Source organism: Arachis ipaensis, chromosome B02, assembly GCF_000816755.2.
Source record: "Arachis ipaensis cultivar K30076 chromosome B02, Araip1.1, whole genome shotgun sequence".
Taxonomy (NCBI): domain Eukaryota; kingdom Viridiplantae; phylum Streptophyta; class Magnoliopsida; order Fabales; family Fabaceae; genus Arachis; species Arachis ipaensis.
The window spans coordinates 1,331,504-1,351,518 of record NC_029786.2 but is presented as its reverse complement, the minus strand read 5'-3'; the positions used below and the strand labels follow the sequence as shown (position 1 = coordinate 1,351,518).

The 20,015-nt window shown below is 35.2% G+C and overlaps 3 protein-coding genes and 2 long non-coding RNA genes across 10 annotated transcripts in view; 3 read left to right on the top strand and 2 right to left on the bottom strand.

The window, feature by feature from the left end:
* LOC107626561 (putative disease resistance protein At3g14460) overlaps positions 1–1,690 on the top strand; it is a 60,081-nt gene extending 58,391 nt beyond the window's left edge. Inside the window, exons 4-5 of the transcript XR_002356533.1 lie at positions 744–814; positions 1,362–1,690. The gene's annotated coding sequence lies outside the window, so the exon portion shown is untranslated. The remainder of the gene's footprint in view (positions 1–743; positions 815–1,361) is intronic.
* The window catches only part of LOC107626558 (putative disease resistance protein At3g14460), a 51,686-nt gene extending 41,267 nt beyond the window's left edge, over positions 1–10,419 (top strand). For both annotated transcript variants that reach the window (XM_016329462.2, XM_021114719.1), the window contains one exon: positions 10,045–10,419. In XM_016329462.2, the coding sequence (XP_016184948.2) occupies positions 10,045–10,076 (32 nt within the window). In that variant the 3' untranslated portion in view covers positions 10,077–10,419. The remainder of the gene's footprint in view (positions 1–10,044) is intronic.
* LOC107621808 (putative disease resistance protein At3g14460) lies at positions 34–19,917 on the top strand. Of its 5 annotated transcripts, XM_021114689.1 has the most exons (6): positions 10,604–11,188; positions 11,574–11,736; positions 12,141–12,379; positions 14,884–18,601; positions 19,070–19,137; positions 19,702–19,917. In XM_021114689.1, the coding sequence occupies exons 3-4, from the start codon at positions 12,330–12,332 to the stop codon at positions 18,581–18,583; spliced, it is 3,750 nt and encodes a 1,249-aa protein (XP_020970348.1). In that variant the 5' UTR covers positions 10,604–11,188; positions 11,574–11,736; positions 12,141–12,329; the 3' UTR covers positions 18,584–18,601; positions 19,070–19,137; positions 19,702–19,917. The 5 variants fall into 5 exon arrangements, with proteins under 5 accessions (XP_020970346.1, XP_020970353.1, XP_020970348.1 ...); XM_021114687.1 differs by lacking the exons at positions 10,604–11,188; positions 11,574–11,736 and adding an exon at positions 34–393; XM_021114691.1 differs by lacking the exon at positions 10,604–11,188 and having other exon boundaries at positions 11,351–11,736.
* LOC110268525 lies at positions 7,860–16,593 on the bottom strand. Its single transcript, XR_002356569.1, has 2 exons — positions 16,527–16,593; positions 7,860–8,015 (listed from the first exon to the last, which is right to left on the bottom strand). It is a non-coding gene; the product is annotated as an uncharacterized LOC110268525 (long non-coding RNA).
* LOC110268519 lies at positions 8,397–10,045 on the bottom strand. The gene is made up of 2 exons (XR_002356558.1): positions 8,820–10,045; positions 8,397–8,665 (listed from the first exon to the last, which is right to left on the bottom strand). It is a non-coding gene; the product is annotated as an uncharacterized LOC110268519 (long non-coding RNA).

Here is a 20,015-nt window from a genome sequence, read left to right as displayed (position 1 = left end):
CTATCATGGATGTCCAACTTGCACGCCCTCACGCATCTTACTATTAATGGGTGTAAGAACATAAAGTCATACCCAGAGGTGGGTTCACTGCCTCACCTTCCCTCCCTTACCACTCTTGAGATATTTGGGTTCAATAATCTGGAGACATTGGAGTGCAACGAGCTTCTCCGCCTCACCTCCCTTCAACAACTACACATTCATTGGTGTCCAAAGCTGGAGAATATGGAAGGAGAAAAGCTGCCTCCCTCTCTCTTGCTACTCAAAATGGAATACTGTGGTTTGCTGGGAGAACACTGCAAGAACAAGCATCAACTAATCTGGCCCAAAATTTCCAACATTCCCACCATCCAAGTCGATTTAGAACAAATTTTCTGAATAGAGATTTCTGAGCAGGTAATTATCTAACTTCACGGTTCTTATGCCACCACAATTCAATTATACATGCATAAATTTCCTTTTCGTCAAAAGAAAATACAAATACCTCCCTCTTTCTTTAGACATTATTAACTAGTTGGACTGATATAAATTTGCATTCTTTTTTTTTCATTCATTGGGAAACCTCTCACTTTGTAGTTGTACTCAAAAGAAATATCCTTTGTTATTCTCAAAAAAGAGTCATTCTTATAAATTCAAAGACAGGGAAAAAAAAATATATATATATATATATATTGTGTATCCGACATTTGAGAATTTCTTTACATAATCTATAAATGAAATTTACTGTCTTTATCCATCTTCTGCAGGTAGATTGTAATGAAGTATAAGTGCCCAATGGTGGAGATTTCATCTTATACAATATTTTAGCTTCAGGCTGGTAAATTTACACCACTCCATTCCATTCTAGAATTTACTTTTCCAGTTCTGTTGGGAAAAAGAAAAATGTTATGAAACCTTGATTTAGTTATATGCACTGAATAGTAAAATTGTGTTTCTGCCCTTGCCACTGTTTGATATTTATGATGAACTTATTGGTATTGCCATATAGTAACTTCAATTTGATTCTTTTTCTGTTTTTCGAATCTATAGATTCCACTTTTTGTTAAGATGCTATTTTACTGTTGATCATTCATAATTTTAGCAGAGAGATAAATTGAAATCCTTTGAAAATATTCAAGGTAAAATTAAAACTTTCGCCAAACATAAGAGACATTCTTTTATATGGTTTTCCTTGTCTCCTTTTCTTCTATTCTTTAATCTTCTTTTAAATTTTTTTTACAATATAACAGAACATGATGCTGTTTGCAACTTTGAGTCATAGGCTAAAAGAAAATAAAACTTATTGTCTTGCCTGAAATGGAAAGTGAAGCTTCAAAATAATTTAACAACTTTTTTTCCTTCTGTTTTTGCCATCTTTTTTGCAGGTAAAAGTTCACAGATGTTAGAGATTTCATTGCACATGTATATCTATATATATGGAGATGTGAACTGGATTAATGTGTTGGAAAGCAGTAGTGTTTTCTGATTTCAATTTCATTTTAATTGGTGTCTATACTAGTTTAAATTAATGACGGATGTGTATCATATGATTCATTTCCACACTATATGTGGAGTTGTTTGGATTATTCAATTCAATGTTTTGCTTCAAAGATAGGAACCATAGATGGTTGTTTGGTTATCAATAGCAGTCATGTTTGAACTTTGAACCAATATGCTAAACAAATGAGTTTCGGTATCTAATGCAAGGGTTGTAACAAACTTGAATTGTAGGCTTTTTCTTTCTTTTTCTTCTTTTTTTTTTTGTGTTAAATTTATAATTCAAAGGCATGATGATGATTAACATCATTATTGAAGCCAGCTGAAGTAGTGTTACTTATATGTTAAAGCTATGATAATCTACATCTTACCAAGCATGAAACAGTTAATTTAATTAACTTCTAATCAAAGGTAGGTGCAACATACAGCTTTCATAATCCCCTGTAAACATATATGACAAAAATAAAGTAACTTCCATTGTTAGTAATACAAGTTTTTTCATTTGTGTAAATATAAATCTATGTTTTTTGTTTTTTTATGTCTAATAAAAAATCCATTATTCTTTTGCTTAGAGTTTGTGCGCATTCGTGCAAAATTATAAAATGCGTATGACATAAAATAATTAATAGAAATGAGACTCATATATGTTGGTTATTTCTCTAATTCTTAAGTATAATATGACTATTATATTTGATTAAAAAATTTTCTTTTCTTATGATATTATTTAAATTGTTTAGACATTGGATAACTATATATCTTATTATGTCATTGCCTACATTTTTAACCTTACTCTTCTATTCATATATAATCAACCAAAAAAAATTGAAAGTTTTCTTGTCAACTATATGGATTCTCTTAGTCTAGGAAAAGTATATCATGTGATCATGTCCTTTTGAAATTTTTAATTTAATATTACTTTATCGTCTTCCATTGATTTTTTTTAGTTTATACTAATATGAAAATAAGGTGAAAAATCAATCAAATTATTCAACTTGTTTACTAATTATCACACTGAAAGGAACGCAGTTTATGCTTATCTAGAATTACAAGATTTTTGCATTTTAAAAACAAGTTAAGGTTGGTAATCATATCTTTGTTGTCTTCATTCAATTCGAAGTTCATTTGAGATGGTAAATTGGATTGATATGTCAGAACCAGAAGCAATGTATAAGAAATGAAGAAATGATGGAGAAAGTTGGAGTAGCAGTTAAAAGGTTTTGTTGTTGGTATCATTACTCTGTCGCTTTCCATAATTTTATCTTTTTCTATTTTGAAAAAAAAAAAATTACAGCTTGATTTGTGGAAAGAAATCATTTACAAAATGGTGATCCTGTCTTTGTCAAATCTTTATATTTATGCTTAACCAAATTCATGGTACATAGCAAATTAAACAGGTCTATTAAACAGATGATTGCAGAATGTCTGATAGCTTTTTCATCAGTCAGTAGGACAATAAAAGGAATCTGCATGAGGTGTATAATGCTTTCAAAATAAAAGGATCAAGTTATTGTTGTGTAGTCTTTTTTAACCATAGATTGAATCATGAGATAATATTAAAAGTAGAAGCCTATATAAGCTATTTCTAATACTAAAAATAGGGGATTAATAATAACTATTTCTTCCTTGTCTTGTTTGTATGCAGATATATATGTGTCAACATTTTTACAGTATCTATCCTTATCATCAGCTAGAACTAAAAGAATAGGTTGGGATTTTTGCCTTCAACTGCTTGCTAGATTTATAACCGTTGAGTTGAATTCTACACTCATCTAGTGCCTTGTATAACTTGTTTTATCAAATTGTTTTCCAAACCTGATGAAGATATAGCTAATGTAATTAGAAGGTCAACTTGTGTTCATGCCATAGAAGACAATTTAGTTTCTATCAACTTTATTTATTGGTGAATTTCTTTATTCTTCTTCTTTTTCTTTTCTTTTTTTTAATAAAATAAAAATAGGCATACCATGAATAAATCCTGATATGTGCAGTTTGTAATAACTACATATACTAAGCTGCATAGGATCAGAATGAATATATTATTCTTACATGTAAAATTATTCAAGATGAAATCTTGTCTTAGAATATATTAGTTAGACCGATAATACCATGATCTAATGTTCTTATCAATGAAGTTCAGCAAATTAAAACCAACTAGAGTGAGACCCGCGCAATGCGCGGAGAGGTAGATTATTTATACTATATAGTATATTTTAATAAATGTTATATTAAAAATATTTTAGAGAACATATTATAAATAGATTTTGAATTTATTTATTTTTAAAAAAGACATAGATTATTTATATTAGAGTTATACAAAACTGCATTTTTTTTTTATTTTTCGATTTGCATTAATGGCTACCCTTTGTCTTTTCTTGCTGTTTTTTTGTTTGTAAATAATGAAAAAAAATAAATGAATGAGAATGAAAAATATATAAAAATGTTATATCAAATTTAAGGAATTTTTGACAATTAGTATAAGAGATTAAGAAATGAAGAGTAGTAAGAGTCTTAATATGTATAAGTTATAGAATTTGAATATTTGTAACTGAAATTTTTTATAATAATTATTATTATGACACTTTTAATGTATGTTTATTGCATTTAATTAGTACTTGATGTTTCAATTGAATAATAATAGATAAGAGTTTTTTGTTTTAATTTTTTTAAAACATTTTACTAAATAGTGATTGGTTGATTTTCATCTAACAATTTTGGGTATTAAGTATTAACTCTTCCGGTCTGTCATTACCACTTCAAATTCTTCTACAACAAAGAGAATAAGACATGGTCAAAGAATGATAATCCATTCTAAGTAAATTGTGGAAGCAATACTGCACATGTGGAATAACAATTTGAAAAAGAGGAACACGTAAATGTAAATTGTGGAAGAAGTACTCCACATGTAAAATAACAATTTATAATTTGATGATGAAATATTGCAATCGATAGTATATAGGGAGCAATAATTTTAAATGCACATTAATTTTGGTTGTGAGTGTTGGACAGAACCGTTTACAAAAGAGGAATAGATAAACTTGTGTTACTTGCAATGAGTTCACAATTAAAATGTTATTATTTATAACAAATAAATAGGGTTATTGAAAATGATATTGAACAATGAGAAGAGTAAACGACAAAGTTGAAAATCTTTAGGAAGATACCTGAGACAAATTTCCTACGTTGGCGGCACCGAATGGTGACGTTGGTCTGAGACCCAGAATCGAGCTCTGGCAGGGAAACCGCAAGAGGAGGAATGGAGTTTGTCCTGGTTTCTGCAATTTATGCAATGCGGCTCTGCCGGAGATGGACATTGCGATGTACAATTTGTTTTGAGGAAAAAACAATGGCTCATGGGACCGGAAGAGGATGGAGGAAATAGGATCTTGGTACGGAGAGGTGCTAAAAGGGTGAGGGTTTGAGAAAGGTAATAAGCTCTTTGGTTTTGAGAACTTTTTGTTGGGGTAAATGTTAATTTGTGTTTTTGTTGTTTTAGAAATAAGGATTGATTTGGAAAAAGTTAATTTGTTGGTTTTTATTGTGTTTTTTAGTTGTTTTTTGTGTTTTTTTATGTGAAAATAAAAGTTAATTTGGTAAGATTTGAGTGGTGGATTCTAAAATTTTGCCAAGTAAGCGTTGGTGCTGACATGGCGTTAGTAGAAGAAGAGAAATAACTTAGAAGCAATGTGGATAAACCTATGTACCTACTTTTATATATTAAGAATAGAATAGATAAGGGAATGGCTCAGCAATTAAAACAGTACTTCAGAAAACAAAATACGCTCATGCTCTAGACATTATTCTCTTCAAAATTGATAGTGTAATTTATTTAGGAGTATCTCTGAAAGAGGACATTATTTTGTTTTGAGCATAAACAAATTGAAAGTAAAAAAAAAACACAAAATTATGAATTTTTTTAGAAGATTGTGGGGTGGTTGAAGCTCTGGAATCCAACTCTGAATCAATAATTTTGCTTGATAATCACTTGTAATAGTTGAAATAGTAGCATAACTCTTAATTTAATACTAAGTAGTAACTAACATGCTATATAACATAACTAATGTGATTTGATGCATTTGAGAGAGATTAGTAATTTAGTATAGAAGATTAGCAGTACTATTGAGCCTGGTCCCAAAAGTCACGAGATAAGACATTAATTGAAACTGTCAACAAGACATAATCATGTTGCATTCATCAAATAAATTAGAATGAAGGACAAAGTTAGTGTGAGCCAGCAAGAAGCTAGGCAATTCAAATAACTGGATTCATACAATTTTTCCATGTACAGAGGACAGAGATGTTTAGACAACTTGAAGTCAATGTCCTTCAGCTAACAAGTAAGGAGCATGACACAATCAAAAAGGGAATACAGTGAATGAAGCTGAATTATTGGAACTTGGAAGGAGGAAAGCAATTGCACTGCATCTGCATCATTATTTTACCATGACCCTCAATCTCATTATGATAATGTATCTGACATCAAAGGCAAAAATAATGATGCCAGTTTTGAAACAATAAATAAATAAAAGGTAACAAACAGTAAGAATTAAAGGCAAAAATGAAAATTACGTTCCTTCCAAATACATAAAATTAGTACAGAACCAGCAACACACTCCCACTAATTAAGGAGACCAACTTTTTTATTGAGTCAACAGTCTTTGTCCTTTTGCCATCAAATTATTGACAACTATTACTTCACAATAAGCTTTCATACACCTACACACAGTTCAGTTACAAACCCTGCAAAATCTGCATTTTTACTCTCCTTCATACCCGAATTCTCATCACTTGTTTGAGATCATATCATGGCTAGTGGAGCTTTCCTTAATGGCTTCATTAATGTTGTCTTTGAAAGGTTGCTCACAATGGATACGGTCAACCAGGTCTTGGGCAAGAAGCTTGACCCTGGCTTGGTTGAGAGGCTGAAAATTTCTCTGTATGCTGCTGAAGCTGTGCTTGATGATGCTGAGCACAAGCAACTGGGCGACGATCGTGTGAGGGTTGGCTCAACAGTCTGAGAGATGCTGTTTATGATGCTGATGACTTTCTGGACGCTGTACTCACCAAAGCCGCCACGCAAAAGGAGGTATATTCTTTGTTGCCTAGTTTCTTCCTCAACCGACATAGGAAGATGGTAGATAACATGGAAGGGGTGGTTGCAAGAATAGAATTTCTTGCAAGTCAAAAAGATATCCTTGGTCTTCAAAAGACTACTAAGGATAATAACTTGTCATCATCATCATCGTCATCATGGCGAGAAACCACATGTCTGATGGAAGGGAACATATATGGCAGGGAGCATGATCAACAAGCTCTAATCAAAACAATAAATGACAACAGTGAATCTCAGTTATCTGTGATTCCTGTTGTTGGCATGGGTGGGGTTGGTAAAACAACCTTAGCCAAATGGGTGTACAGTGTCGTGGAAGGATTTGATCCGAAAGCATGGGTCTGCATCTCTGAAACATTTGATGTTGCTGATATTACAAAGAAAACCATTGAGGACATTACTAAAAATTCTTGTGCCCTTGGGACTTTAAATTCGCTACAAAATAAACTGCAGGAAGTCTTGTCAGCAAAGAAGTTCTTCATTGTTCTAGACGATGTCTGGAGCGATGATGCCCATAAGTGGAAGCAATTTATAACTCCTTTTCACTGTGGGGCTAAGGGTAGTACAATTCTTATTACAACTCGCATTAAAGAAGTTGCTTCAGTCGTTCAGACATGTTCCTCCTACTTTCTTAATGAGTTGTCGCAAGATTCTTGTTGGTTATTGTTTGCAGCCAATGCATGTTTTCCGGAGTCAAATGGGAACCCAATGCTAGAGAATATCGGTAGACAGATTGTCAACAAGTGTAAGGGCTTGCCATTAGCTGTAGAAACACTTGGGCGCTTGTTGCAAGGAGAGGATGATGCTGAAGAATGGAAAGCTATTTTAAGGAGTGCCATCTGGGAATTTCCCATGAAAGATAGTAAAATTATTCCAGCATTGTTAATAAGCTACTTCCACCTACCTTCTTACTTGAAGCGTTGTTTCGTTTATTGTTCCTTGTTTCCCAAAGATCATAAGTTTGAGAAAAATGAACTAGTTTTGCTGTGGATGGCTGAAGATCTTTTAAGGTTACCAAAGAGAGGAGAGAGTTTAGAAGAGGTTGGTTGCAAGTGTTTTGAAGAATTAGCTTCAAGGTTATTTTTTAAACAAGAATGGTGTTTTCATAAGATGCATGATCTCTTGCATGACTTGGCAATATTCCTTGCTGGAGACTTCTATGGTAGAATAGAAGAGCTTGGTGAACAAGAAAAGAAGAAGGCTCTCACTCGTCATTTGTCACATTTCCCACTTGGAAGGTTAAGTAATCCAATCTATTTTTCACAATTTTCACGTCAAAGCTTAGGTCATCTAATCTCAAAAGACTTTAATTCCATTGTGAAATTGAAATCTTTGAGGACATCGTTGTACATCGATGATTTGTTCAGCATGGAAAACAGAGAATCAAAGTTTAAATACTTGAGAGTTTTATCCTTTCATAAACTTGATGTATTACCTGAATCAATGGGTGAATTGATTCATCTACGGTATTTGAATCTCTCTTGGTGTAACATTAATAGGTTGCCGGAATCGTTGTGCAACTTGTATAATCTACAAACATTAATATTGTATGGATGTACTAAGCTGACCATGTTGCCCAGTGGCATGCATAATCTTGTGAATTTACGGCATCTTGATCTTAGGGGAACTTCTTTGGAAGAAATGCCTGGAGGAATAAGCAAATTGAAACACTTGCGTGTTTTATATTTCTTTATTGTGGGAAAGCATGAATATAATGGAATCCAGGAATTAGGAGGGCTCTCAAATCTTCAAGGTTCATTTTGGATTAGGAAGTTAGAGAATATTGTGGACGTGAAAGAAGCAGAGAATGCAAGAATGATAAACAAGAATCTCATCAGCAAATTATTCTTGGAGTGGTCTTCAGGTGGTGATATGGTTTCAGATACACAAACTGAAAGAGAGATACTCCACAGCTTAGAACCGCACAATGGCTTGAAAGAGTTGAGAATAAGGGGATACAGGGGTACAAGGTTTGCAGATTGGTTAGGGCATTCTTCCTACAGCAATATGACACATGTATCGTTGGAGTGTTGCATGAACTGTTGCATGCTGCCTTCACTTGGACAGCTACCATCTCTTAAGGACCTGCACATTCAAGATTTCGGTCAGCTCAGAAGCATTGGAATTGAGTTTTACAAGAATGAAGGCAATCCTACAGCATTGCATATTGCTCCTCCTTTTCCCTTGTTGGAGAGTTTGAAATTTGATAAAATGGCATGTTGGGAGGAGTGGCACTTACCTGACTCAAAAGCTTTTCCTCAGCTTAAGACTCTTCAAATAATAGATTGTCCAATGTTAAAGGGAGATATGCTCAATCATGTATTAGTGAGAATTGTTTCTTCCTCAATGGATGTTTCAGAAGTTCGCAAACTGGAAATAAGACAAGATGACAAAGGAAGGTTTCTACAGATGCTATTCTCGGCGGATATTTTATCATTTAGCGGTTGTGAATCTATGGTGGAGTCTGCAATTAAGGCAATGATGAGCATCAACCATCTAAGTTGCCTCCAAGAAATAGAAATCTCAGAGTGTTCATCACTGATCTCGTTTTCGTTGGATGCCTTTCCCAGTCTCAAAGTTCTCGAGATAAAAGGGTGTTTAAATCTGGAATCAGTGTCAATGTCAGAGCCACCACCTAAATCTCTGCAAAATCTGAGAATCTTGCATTGCAGACAACTGGAATTTCTTCAACAACAACAGCAGAAGTATGATTTGGTAGAGCTACAAATAGATTCCAGCTGTGATTCACTGACCTCCTTGTCATTGGATGTCTTTCCCAATCTCAAGAATCTCAAGATATATAATTGTAGGAACCTGGAATCAGTGTCAATGTCAGAGGCACCACACGCTGCTCTTAAAGAAGTCACCATCTTTAGGTGCTCGAAATTAGTGTCATTTGCAGGAGAAGGATTGGCTGCACCCAACTTGACTCATCTTACTATCTCTAGTTGCGACAAATTAGTGTCATTTGCAGGAGAAGGACTGGCTGCACCCAACTTGACTCATCTTACTATATGCTGCCCTGAATTAGTGTCATTTGCAGGAGAAGGACTGGCTGCACCCAACTTGACTCATCTGGAGATAAGTCATTGCAGAAAACTGGAATTTCTTCAACAACAACAGCAGAAATATGATTTGGTAGAGCTACAAATACAAGACAGGTGTGATTCACTGACCTCCTTGTCGTTGGATGTCTTTCCCAATCTCAAGAATCTCGAGATAAGAGAATGTAGGAATCTGGAATCAGTGTCAACGTCAGAGGCACCACTTGCTGCTCTTCAACGTGTCATCATCTATGAATGCCCTGAATTAGTGTCATTTGCAGGAGAAGGACTGGCTGCACCTAACTTGACTCATCTTCAAGTCACAAATTGCTCAAAGTTGGAGGCATTACCACGTGACATGAAGAGTCTACTCCCAAGTTTACACTCTCTCCAGATAGAGGGTTGCCCAAACATTTGCAGGTTGCCAGAGGGTGGTTTGCCGCCTAACTTGAAAGAGCTTCATGTGGAAATTGGCGAGCAACAAATGAGGGATCTATCATGGATGGGCAACTTGCACGCCCTCACTCATCTTACCATTTATGGTGATTACTGCAACAACATAAAGTCATACCCAGAGGTGGGTTCGCTGCCTCACCTTCCCTCCCTTACCACTCTTGTGATATACCGGTTCGATAATCTGGAGACATTGGAGTGCAACGAGCTTCTCCGCCTCACCTCCCTTCAACAACTACACATTTCATTCTGCAACAAGCTGGAGAATATGGAAGGAGAAAAGCTGCCTCCCTCTCTCTTGCGACTTGAACTTTATTATTGTGGTTTGCTGGGAGAACACTGCGAGAACAAGCATCAACTAATCTGGCCCAAAATTTCCCACATCCCCACCATTGAAGCCGAAAACTTCTCCGATACAGATTCTGAGTAGGTAATTTTCTAATCTCTCATGTTTGTCATTTCCTTTTTTTTTTAAAACATACCCACCATTCAAGTTGACGGCCGACGAATTTTCTGAAGAGAGATTTATGAGCAAGTAATAATCTAACCTTCATGTTTGTCATGCTACCACATGTAAATTCACACATGCATAAATTTCCATTTCCTTCAAGTGAAAAAAATTATTAACTAGTTGAACTCGTATTCCAACTGGAAAATATGCATTCTTTTCTTTCATTTATTAGGGAAGCTCTCAGCTTGCAGTTGTAGTTCAAGAAATATCTTTTGTTTCTCTAACAAATTCATTGGCTCGTTGCTATCTGTAATACTTATTAACCTTCATATTTTTCGATAAAATCACCTTTACAAAAGAAGATAAGAATTAACATGAAACAAAAATTGAAAGACAGTGAATATCTTTATTGTGTATCCAACATTTAAGAATATTTTTAGATGTATTAAGCAAAGAGGTTGATTTACATGGTCATCCAATTAGATTCATGGGTTTAGATGACTTTTGAAGTAGTGAGTTTGAAAATTAGTTACCAGAAGTTGTGTTTACTGAGTTTGGCTTCATGTTAGTATCTACACTAGAATGAACAAGATAGAAAAGGAAGACATGATGGACAAAGTTGGAGTGGCACTTCTTAGTGAAAAGCTTCTGTTTTTGTTGGTATGTTTCTCTATTCCTCTCTATAATTTTATTTTTGCTGTTTCGCACAGAGAAAAAACAAAATAATAGCTTAATTTGGGGAAAGAAAAGAGTTATAAAATGGTGTTCCTGTCTTTGTCAATTCTTTATGATCAGAGCCAGTTGTTGTGCTGCAAGATTCATATAGGAATAATAAAAGGAATCAGCATGCATGAGCTATATAAGCTTTCAAGATAGAAGGATCAAGTTATTGTTATGTAGTCGTTTTTTTTTAAACCACAGTTTGAATCATTACATAAAATGAATAGTATTAGATGCCTATAATAAACTATTTCTAATATTAAGAGAAATGGTTCTGTAATAATAACTATTTCTTCCTTTCTGGATTTTGATACATAATCACAAGGTGATGAAGGTATGTAGCTAATGCGGACAGGATTCAAGAATATGCTTTCCACATTTAAAGTTGACAATCCTGTACCTGAAATAGTCATTAGAAGGTGAAGTTCTGGTGATGCCATCAGGAGCAATTTCATTCCTATCAACTTCACTCATTGATCTTTATCTTGGTATGTGCATTTTGTACATATATTAACCTGCAGTGGGATTCAATTGATTCAAGAAAAAGCAGTCATAGAATATTTGATCTTTTTGGACTAAATTGAAGAGGATAGCTACAAATATACGGGGTTATTGTTATGTAAAGTCAGGGTATTATGTGTATGGAAAAAATTTTCCTTTTATAACTTGCAGTATTATAACCATCAATCACTTTAGTTTCTTTATAATTGCTCTAGTTCTGTTTTGACTTCCTGTTTTTGGGTGTCATTTCTTTTCACTGCAAACTCTAAAATCAAACCAATAATCCAACATTGTGTTAATGAGGTTTTCACATAAGTGTGTCTGTGGTTATTGTGAGGACATTATGACAAACATTTAGTTTTGAAATGTATATATATAATTTGTGTTTCAGGAAATACTTTGAAGATCAAGCAGCAATTGTCCTGAGAGCATTGCAGTTCTGGAATGGATCTTAAATGCTAGTTTTAGTCAAAACAAGCAAAAGAAATGAAGAATCATTTTCCACCTTTACTTTTGTTTTTCCAAAGAAAAAATAAGATTGAAAGATAACGGCTGCCATTATGAAAATTAGTCATAGCACATGGGGAGAAAAGATGATAAAGTTGCTATTAGCATGAAGAAGCATAACAGGTGGAGGAGTTGTGAATATCAATTCACATCAAATCATAAATTTTCTTTTTCTTTTTATTTGTATATTTCTTTGTTGTTTTATCGTTGATATCCAATGCATTAATACATGAGCGATCAATGGTAAAATAAATATTTGTTCATTATATTCCAAAGATGAACACTACAAATTTAAACATAAAAAATAAAGATCATACTAAGATTCAAGATCATACTAAGATTCAATGATAATAAAATGAGTATTTGTGCACCATATCCCAAAATTACTGAAATAAAATAAAAAAGAAGGCTGTTTCCAAAAGCACATATTCATGTATGTTACTACCAGATTAGTTATGTGGTAGGTAAGATTTTTTATTAGTGTGTATGTAAGATTGTTTTGGTGTGGATTTTTTTTTAGTGTGTATGTTAATACCAGATTAGTCCAAATGTTTCTTATACTGTTTCTTAAGACAGATGCAGATATATTGAGACTATGGAGTCAGATAAGATAGTTACCGAACAAACTCCTAATGTTATGGATGTATTTATGTCATGGCCCGGACCAAGCCATGACTGACGCTCAAGGGACAAGTTCCTCAGCAAGCCAAACGACCAAATTTTCAGAAAAACGGATAGAATCTCCTCTGTTTCTAGGACCTTACCAACATAAATATTAATTTCCTGTATCAATAATAAATATCCATTTCCAAGGACAACAACAACAACAACACATTCCAATCATATCCACCATCAAGTATATCCAAAATACGCATAATATATATATATCAAGTTGATAACTAGAGTATATGGTTAAATTTATAAGTCATACATAACCAAATCATAATTACTACCTAAACAGTTCAAGATTCAAAATAACATAACCCACACGAGGATCCTGCCTGTGATATATGGAGCATTGACATAATCTAAATTTTGAGTAAAGGTTCCATTACATAATTACTTAGCCCTTGGAAAGAAGAAGGGCTCACCAAAGTGACTAAGATCTACTGAGAGGCAGGTGGAATGGAACCTGGAATGACTCCTGTATCTGAAAAACATGGGAATATAATAGGGTGAGTTTTGCAACTCAGTAAACAAACATTACATCTATAACCCACACGAGACAATACAGAGTTTACCTTGAAAATTATATTTTCGCCATTGACGATGACTCGCTCCTCCGATCGAGCTTTTCTTCTCCTTCTGCTCCTCGCCGCCGCCGCCGCGGTGGTTGTCACCGCCGATAGTGGCTTCTCGGTGATGGAAGAAGATTTGGATGAAATTGAAAGCGTAGTTGGAGGAGGATTAGGGAAGAAGCAGAGAGAGTTCGATTATTTCGCGTTGTCGTTGCAATGGCCGGGAACTATGTGCAACGGTGTCAAGAAATGTTGCGCCAAAAATGGTTGCTGCAGAGGGTAAAGTTTCTCCCTTTTCTTCTTCCTCTTCCAATTTTGTTCATTATTGATAATCATTGATAGCATTGCTCTTTCGTATTAATTAATTATGCAAACAAATAGATAAATTGTTAAGTGGATGAACTGAAATGTGAGTTCTCATTCCAGAAGGCAAATCAAATCAAATATTACACACCTAGGGCGGCTCCACCTCTAAGGGTAGCCCTTTCCTCTAGTGTGCCCGAACGGTATAACAGATCCAACGTGTAGCCTACACGTTAGGCTAGCAACGCCCATGCTAGTTGAGGTCTGAGTTAGATGCATCTAAGTTAACCTCAAAACCGCTGTTAACTACGGTTTTTTAGTCAGAGTCTCCCAAACCAATCCAAACCAAATCATTTATAACAAATCTCTAATAATTATAACATATTACTAAATTTTCCATAGTAAATAAAAAATATATATAAGAATGATAACCATTTAAATGTGACTTAAGCAGTAGATCAACTATGTAATAAATTATCTTCTGCTGTTGATTTTGTTGCATGGTTTGAGAAATAAATTCGGTAATATTGTTAATGATTAAAAGGGCTATAAATTACGTTTGAGCCAAGCAAGTCTAGACTTACTTCCAACATGCAATAGATCAACTTGGAGGAAGTTTGGATGGTTAAAAACTTGATATTGAAAAATCGTTTTCTTAATATTGAAGCAAATTATTCAGATTCTTTCTGATAAAGACTACATTTCCATTGGTCCTAAAAAAAGTTTGAACTTTATACATCTTGAAATCTCATTGCATCTTTCAAAAAGTAGGAATATGATTAAACATTAAAGGTTTTATGCAATTACGGTGCACCTTCCAAAATGACAATAACATTTAAAGTAGTGTTATAAAAATGAAAAGTTACTCCACTGTTTTAAATTAAGTTATCTCAGAGATTAATACCACGTCTTGTTCCTAACTTGCAATTGCAAAGAATTGTTCTTTCCTTCTATTCTGGAAACTTTAAGCATATTTCTTTCCTTCTATTCTTAAAATTTGAATACTTTGATCTTGTTTGAGATCATGGCTGGAGTTCTTGTTGGTGGAGCTTTTCTGTCTGGCTTCATTAATGTTGTCTTGGACAGGCTCATTTCTGCTGATGCTGTCAACTTGGTTGCGGGCAAGAAGCTTAGCTCTGACTTGGTTGAGAGGCTGAGGAATGCTCTCATGGATGCTGGAGCTCTTGTTGATGATGCAGAGCTCAAGCAACTGGATAACCATGATGTGAAGGAGTGGCTCAACTGTCTCCGAGATGCTCTTTACACTGCTGATGACTTGCTGGACCGCATCTGCACCAAAGCTGCAACTCAAAAGGTCACTCTCTTGGGTAGAATCTTCAATTCTGAAGATAGGCAGATGGTGAATGAGATAGAAAGGGTGGTTAGAAGGATAGAAGATCTTGAGAAACGCAAAGGAAAGCTTGGGCTTGAAAAGATTTCCACTGCTAGCTTCTCCTGGAAAACTCCATCCACTTCTCTTGTAAAAGGGGATGTGTATGGCAGGGAGGATGACCAGAAGGCCTTAATCAAGATGCTGAATGACAACAATGAGAATCACCTGTCTGTGATCTCTATTGTTGGCATGGGTGGTGTTGGTAAAACTACTTTGGCTCAATGGATGTACAATAATGCAGAGTTGATGGTGGGATTTGATCGGAAAGCATGGGTTTGCGTTTCGGAAAACTTCAATATTGTTGAGACTACAAAGAATATTGTAAAAGAGATCTCTACAAATACTCAGGATCTTGATAGCTTCAATTCAATTCAAGATGCTTTGAAGAAAGAATTGTCTGAAAAGAAGTTCTTTGTTGTTTTGGATGATGTTTGGAGTAATGATCATCATCAATGGAAGGATTTTCTAGCCCCTTTTCAATATGGGGTTAAGGGAAGTACTATTCTTCTAACTACTCGCAAGGAAGATGTTGGTTCAGTTGTCCAAACAAATTACCACCCTCACTATCTCAATCCATTATCAGAAGACTATTGCTGGTCGGTGTTTGCTGCCAATGCTTCTTTTCCAGAATCAAATGGGAGCCCAACACTAGAAGGAATAGGCAAAAGGATTGCGAGGAAGTGTGACGGTTTGCCATTAGCAGCAGAAACACTTGGTTGCTTGTGCAGAAGGCATGATGCTGAGGAATGGGAAAAAATCTTAAGGAGTGAAATTTGGAGATTTTCTACAAATGATAGTAAGATTATTCCAGCATTGTTAATTAGTTACTTTCACCTTCCTGCACATTTGAAGCCTTGTTTTGTTTATTGTGCACTGTTTCCGAAAGATTATCCTTTCGGTAAAGATGAATTAATTTTGCTGTGGATGGCCGAAGATCTTTTAAGGCTACCAAATAGAGGAGAGAGTTTTGAAGAAGTTGGTTGCAAATATTTTGAAGAATTAGCTTCCAGATTGTTTTTTAAACCAAGTAAGTATTATTTTAAGAGATTTGTGATGCATGATCTCTTGCATGACTTGGCAATATTCCTTGCTGGAGATTTCTATTATAGAATAGAAGAGCTTGGTGAACAAGAAAAGAATAAGGTTCTCACTCGCCATTTGTCATATTTCCCACATGGAAGGTTAGATCATCCAATCTCAAAATTCTTTAACTCCAATGCGAAGTTTGAATCTTTGAGGACATCGTTGTATATCAATGATTTCTTTAGCATGGAAAGTGTAGCATCTAAGTTTATATGCTTGCGAGTTTTATCCTTTCATAAACTTGATGTATTACCTGATTCAATAGGTGAATTGATTCATCTACGCTATTTGAATCTCTCTTGGACTGACATTAACAGGTTGCCAGAATCATTGTGCAACTTGTATAATCTGCAAACATTAATATTGAATGGATGTACTATGCTGACCATGTTGCCCAGTGGCATGCATAATCTTGTGAATTTACAGCATCTTGATCTTAGGGCAACTTCTTTGGAAGAAATGCCTAGAGGAATAAGTAAATTGAAACACATGCCTATTTTAGATTACTTTGTGGTGGGCAAGCACAAAGACAATGGAATGGAGGAATTAGGAGGGCTCTCAAATCTTCAAGGTTCATTTAAGATTAGGAAGTTGGAGAATATTGTGGACGTGAAAGAAGCAGAGAATGCAAGAATGATAAACAAGAATCTCATCAGCAAATTATACTTGGAGTGGTCTTCAGGTGGTGATATGGTTTCGAATACACAAACTGAGAGAGAGATACTCCACAGCTTGGAACCGCACAATGGCTTGAAAGAGTTGAGAATAAGGGGATACAGGGGTACAATATTTCCAGATTGGTTGGGGCACTGTTCTTACAACATTATGACACGTGTATCTCTAGAGTCTTGCAACAATTGCTGCATGCTGCCTTCACTTGGACAGTTGCCATCTCTTAAGGCCCTGCGCATTCAAGGTTTTGGTCAGCTGAAGTGTGTTGACATGGAGTTTTACAAGGGTATTGGTGACCCTTCTTTGCATATTGCTCCTCCTTTTCCCTTGTTGGAGAGTTTGGAATTTTATAACATGCCATGTTGGGAGGAGTGGCACTTACCTGACTCAAAAGCTTTTCCTCACCTTAAGAGTCTTCTAATAACAGATTGTCCAATGTTAAAGGGAGATATGCTCAGTCATGTATTAATGAGAATTGTTTCTTCCTCAATGAATGTTTCAAAAGTTCGCAAACTGAAAATACTACAAGATGACAACCGAAGGTGTCTAGAGATGCTACTTTCTGGGGATACTTTATCATTCAGAGGTTGTGAATCTATGGTGGAGGCTGCAAGTAAGGCAATGATGAGCATCAACCATCTAAGTTGCGTCCAAGAAATTGAAATCTCAGAGTGTTCATCACTGATCTCGATCTCGTTCTCGTTGGATGCCTTTCCCAGTCTCAAAGTTCTCGAGATAAAAGGATGTTCAAATCTGGAATCAATTTCAATGTCAGAGCCACCATCTAAATCTCTGCAAAATCTGAGAATCATAAAATGCAGAAAACTGCAACTTCTTCAACAACAGCAGAAGTATGATTTGGTAGGCCTGTATATATTTGACAGCTGTGATTCACTGACCTCGTTGTTGTTGGATGCCTTTCCCAATCTCAAGAATCTCGAGATATTTTGGTGTAGGAATCTGGAATCAGTGTCAATGTCAGAGGCACCATACGCTGCTCTTCAACGTCTCTCCATTGCTTTCTGCAACAAATTAGTGTCATTAGCAGGAGAAGGACAGGCTGCACCCAACTTGACTCATCTAAGCCTCATAGAATGCTCCAAGTTGGAGGCATTACCACGTGACATGAATAGTCTACTCCCAAGTTTACACTCTCTCCACATGTATTGCCCAAACATTTGCAGGTTGCCAGAGGGTGGTTTGCCACCTAACTTGAAACTACTTGAAGTGGGAATTTGCGAGGAACAAATGAGGGATCTTTCATGGATGGCCAACTTGCACGCCCTCACTCGTCTTATTATTAATGGTTCTTGGTGTAAGAGCATAAAGTCATACCCAGAGATGGGTTCGCTGCCTCACCTTCCCTCCCTTACCACTCTTGTGATATGGCGCTTCCATAATCTGGAGACATTGGAGTGCAACAAGCTTCTTCACCTCACCTCTCTTCGACAATTGCACATTTCGTACTGTTGGAAGCTGGAGAATATGGAAGGAGAAAGGCTGCCTCCCTCTCTCTTGCTACTTAAAGTTTATCACTGTCATTTGCTGGGAGAACACTGCAGGAACAAGCATCAACAAATTTGGCCTAAATTTTCCCACATCCCCACCATTAAAGTCAATGGAGAACAAATGTTCTGAATGGAGATTTCTGAAGAGGTAATCATCTAACTTCACGATTCTCATGCCACCACAATTCAATTATACATGTATAAATTTCCGAGCAATGCTAGGGGGCCAGTAACATTTGTGATTGGTAGCCATCAACTAGCCATCAATGATGATTTGATGGTGTGAGATTGGTGAGAGATTTCATCCAATGGCTCACCTTTCTCTGCTGGTTACATGCTGGCCAAAATGCAATAAAATTGCTGGCCCCCCTAGACTTTTCCTAAATTTCCTTTTCCTCAAAAGAAAATAGTTCTCTCTTTCTTTACATATTATTAACTAGTTGGACTCATAATCTGATTCGCCAACAACAAAATTTGCATTCTTTTTTATTTCATTCGTTGGAAATCTCTCAATTTGTACTTGTACTCAAAAGAAATATCCTCTGTTATTCTCAAAAAATGTCACTGTTATCCATAAATAGATATTGAAATCTTCTGTTTCATCCATCTTCTGCAGGTAGATTGTAATGAAGTAAAAGTCCCCGAATGGCGGAGATTTCATCTTTTACAAGGTTTGAGCTTCAGGTTGGTCAATTTACTCCACTTCATTCCATTCTAGAATTTACTTTTCCTGTTCTGTTGGGAAAAAGAAAAATGTTATGAAAGCTTGATTTTAGAGGAAATTAGTTATTAGTTATATGCAGTTAATGGTAAAATTGTGTTTCTGCCTTTGCCGCTATTTGATGTTTATGACTTAATGCTGAACTAATTTGTATTGCCATGTAGTAACTTAAATTTGATTCTTTAACTGTTTTTGGAATCTATAAATTGTATCTTTTGTTATGATTCTATTTACTGTCATTCATTCATAACTTTAACAGAGAGATAAATTGAAATCCCTTAAAAATATTTGAGGTAAAATTAAAACTTTCGCCAAACAGTAAGGACATTTGATATGGTTTCCTTGTTTCATTTTCTTCTATTCTTTAATCTTCTTTTAAAGCTTTTTTACAATATAACATGTTTTGGTTTGCGACTTTGAGTGATGGACTAGAAGAAAACAAAGCTTATTGTCTTGGCTAGAATGGAAAGTGAAGCTTCAAAATAATTTAACAATTTTTTTCATACTGTTTTTTCCATCATTTTCAGGTAAAAGTGCACAGATGTTCGAGATTTCATTGCACATGTATATCTATATATATATATGGAGATGTAAAGTGGATTAATGTGTTGGGAAGCAGTAGTGTTTTGTGATTTCAGCTTCCATGTTAATTGGTATCTACACTAGTTTAAATTAATGACTGATTTGTATCATATCCACACTACATGTGGACTTGCTTGGATTATTCAATTCAATGCTTTGCTTCAAAGATGGGAACCATAGCTGGTTGTTTGGTTATCAATAGCAATCATTTTTTAACTTTGAACCAACATGCTAAACAAATGAGTTTCGATATCTAATG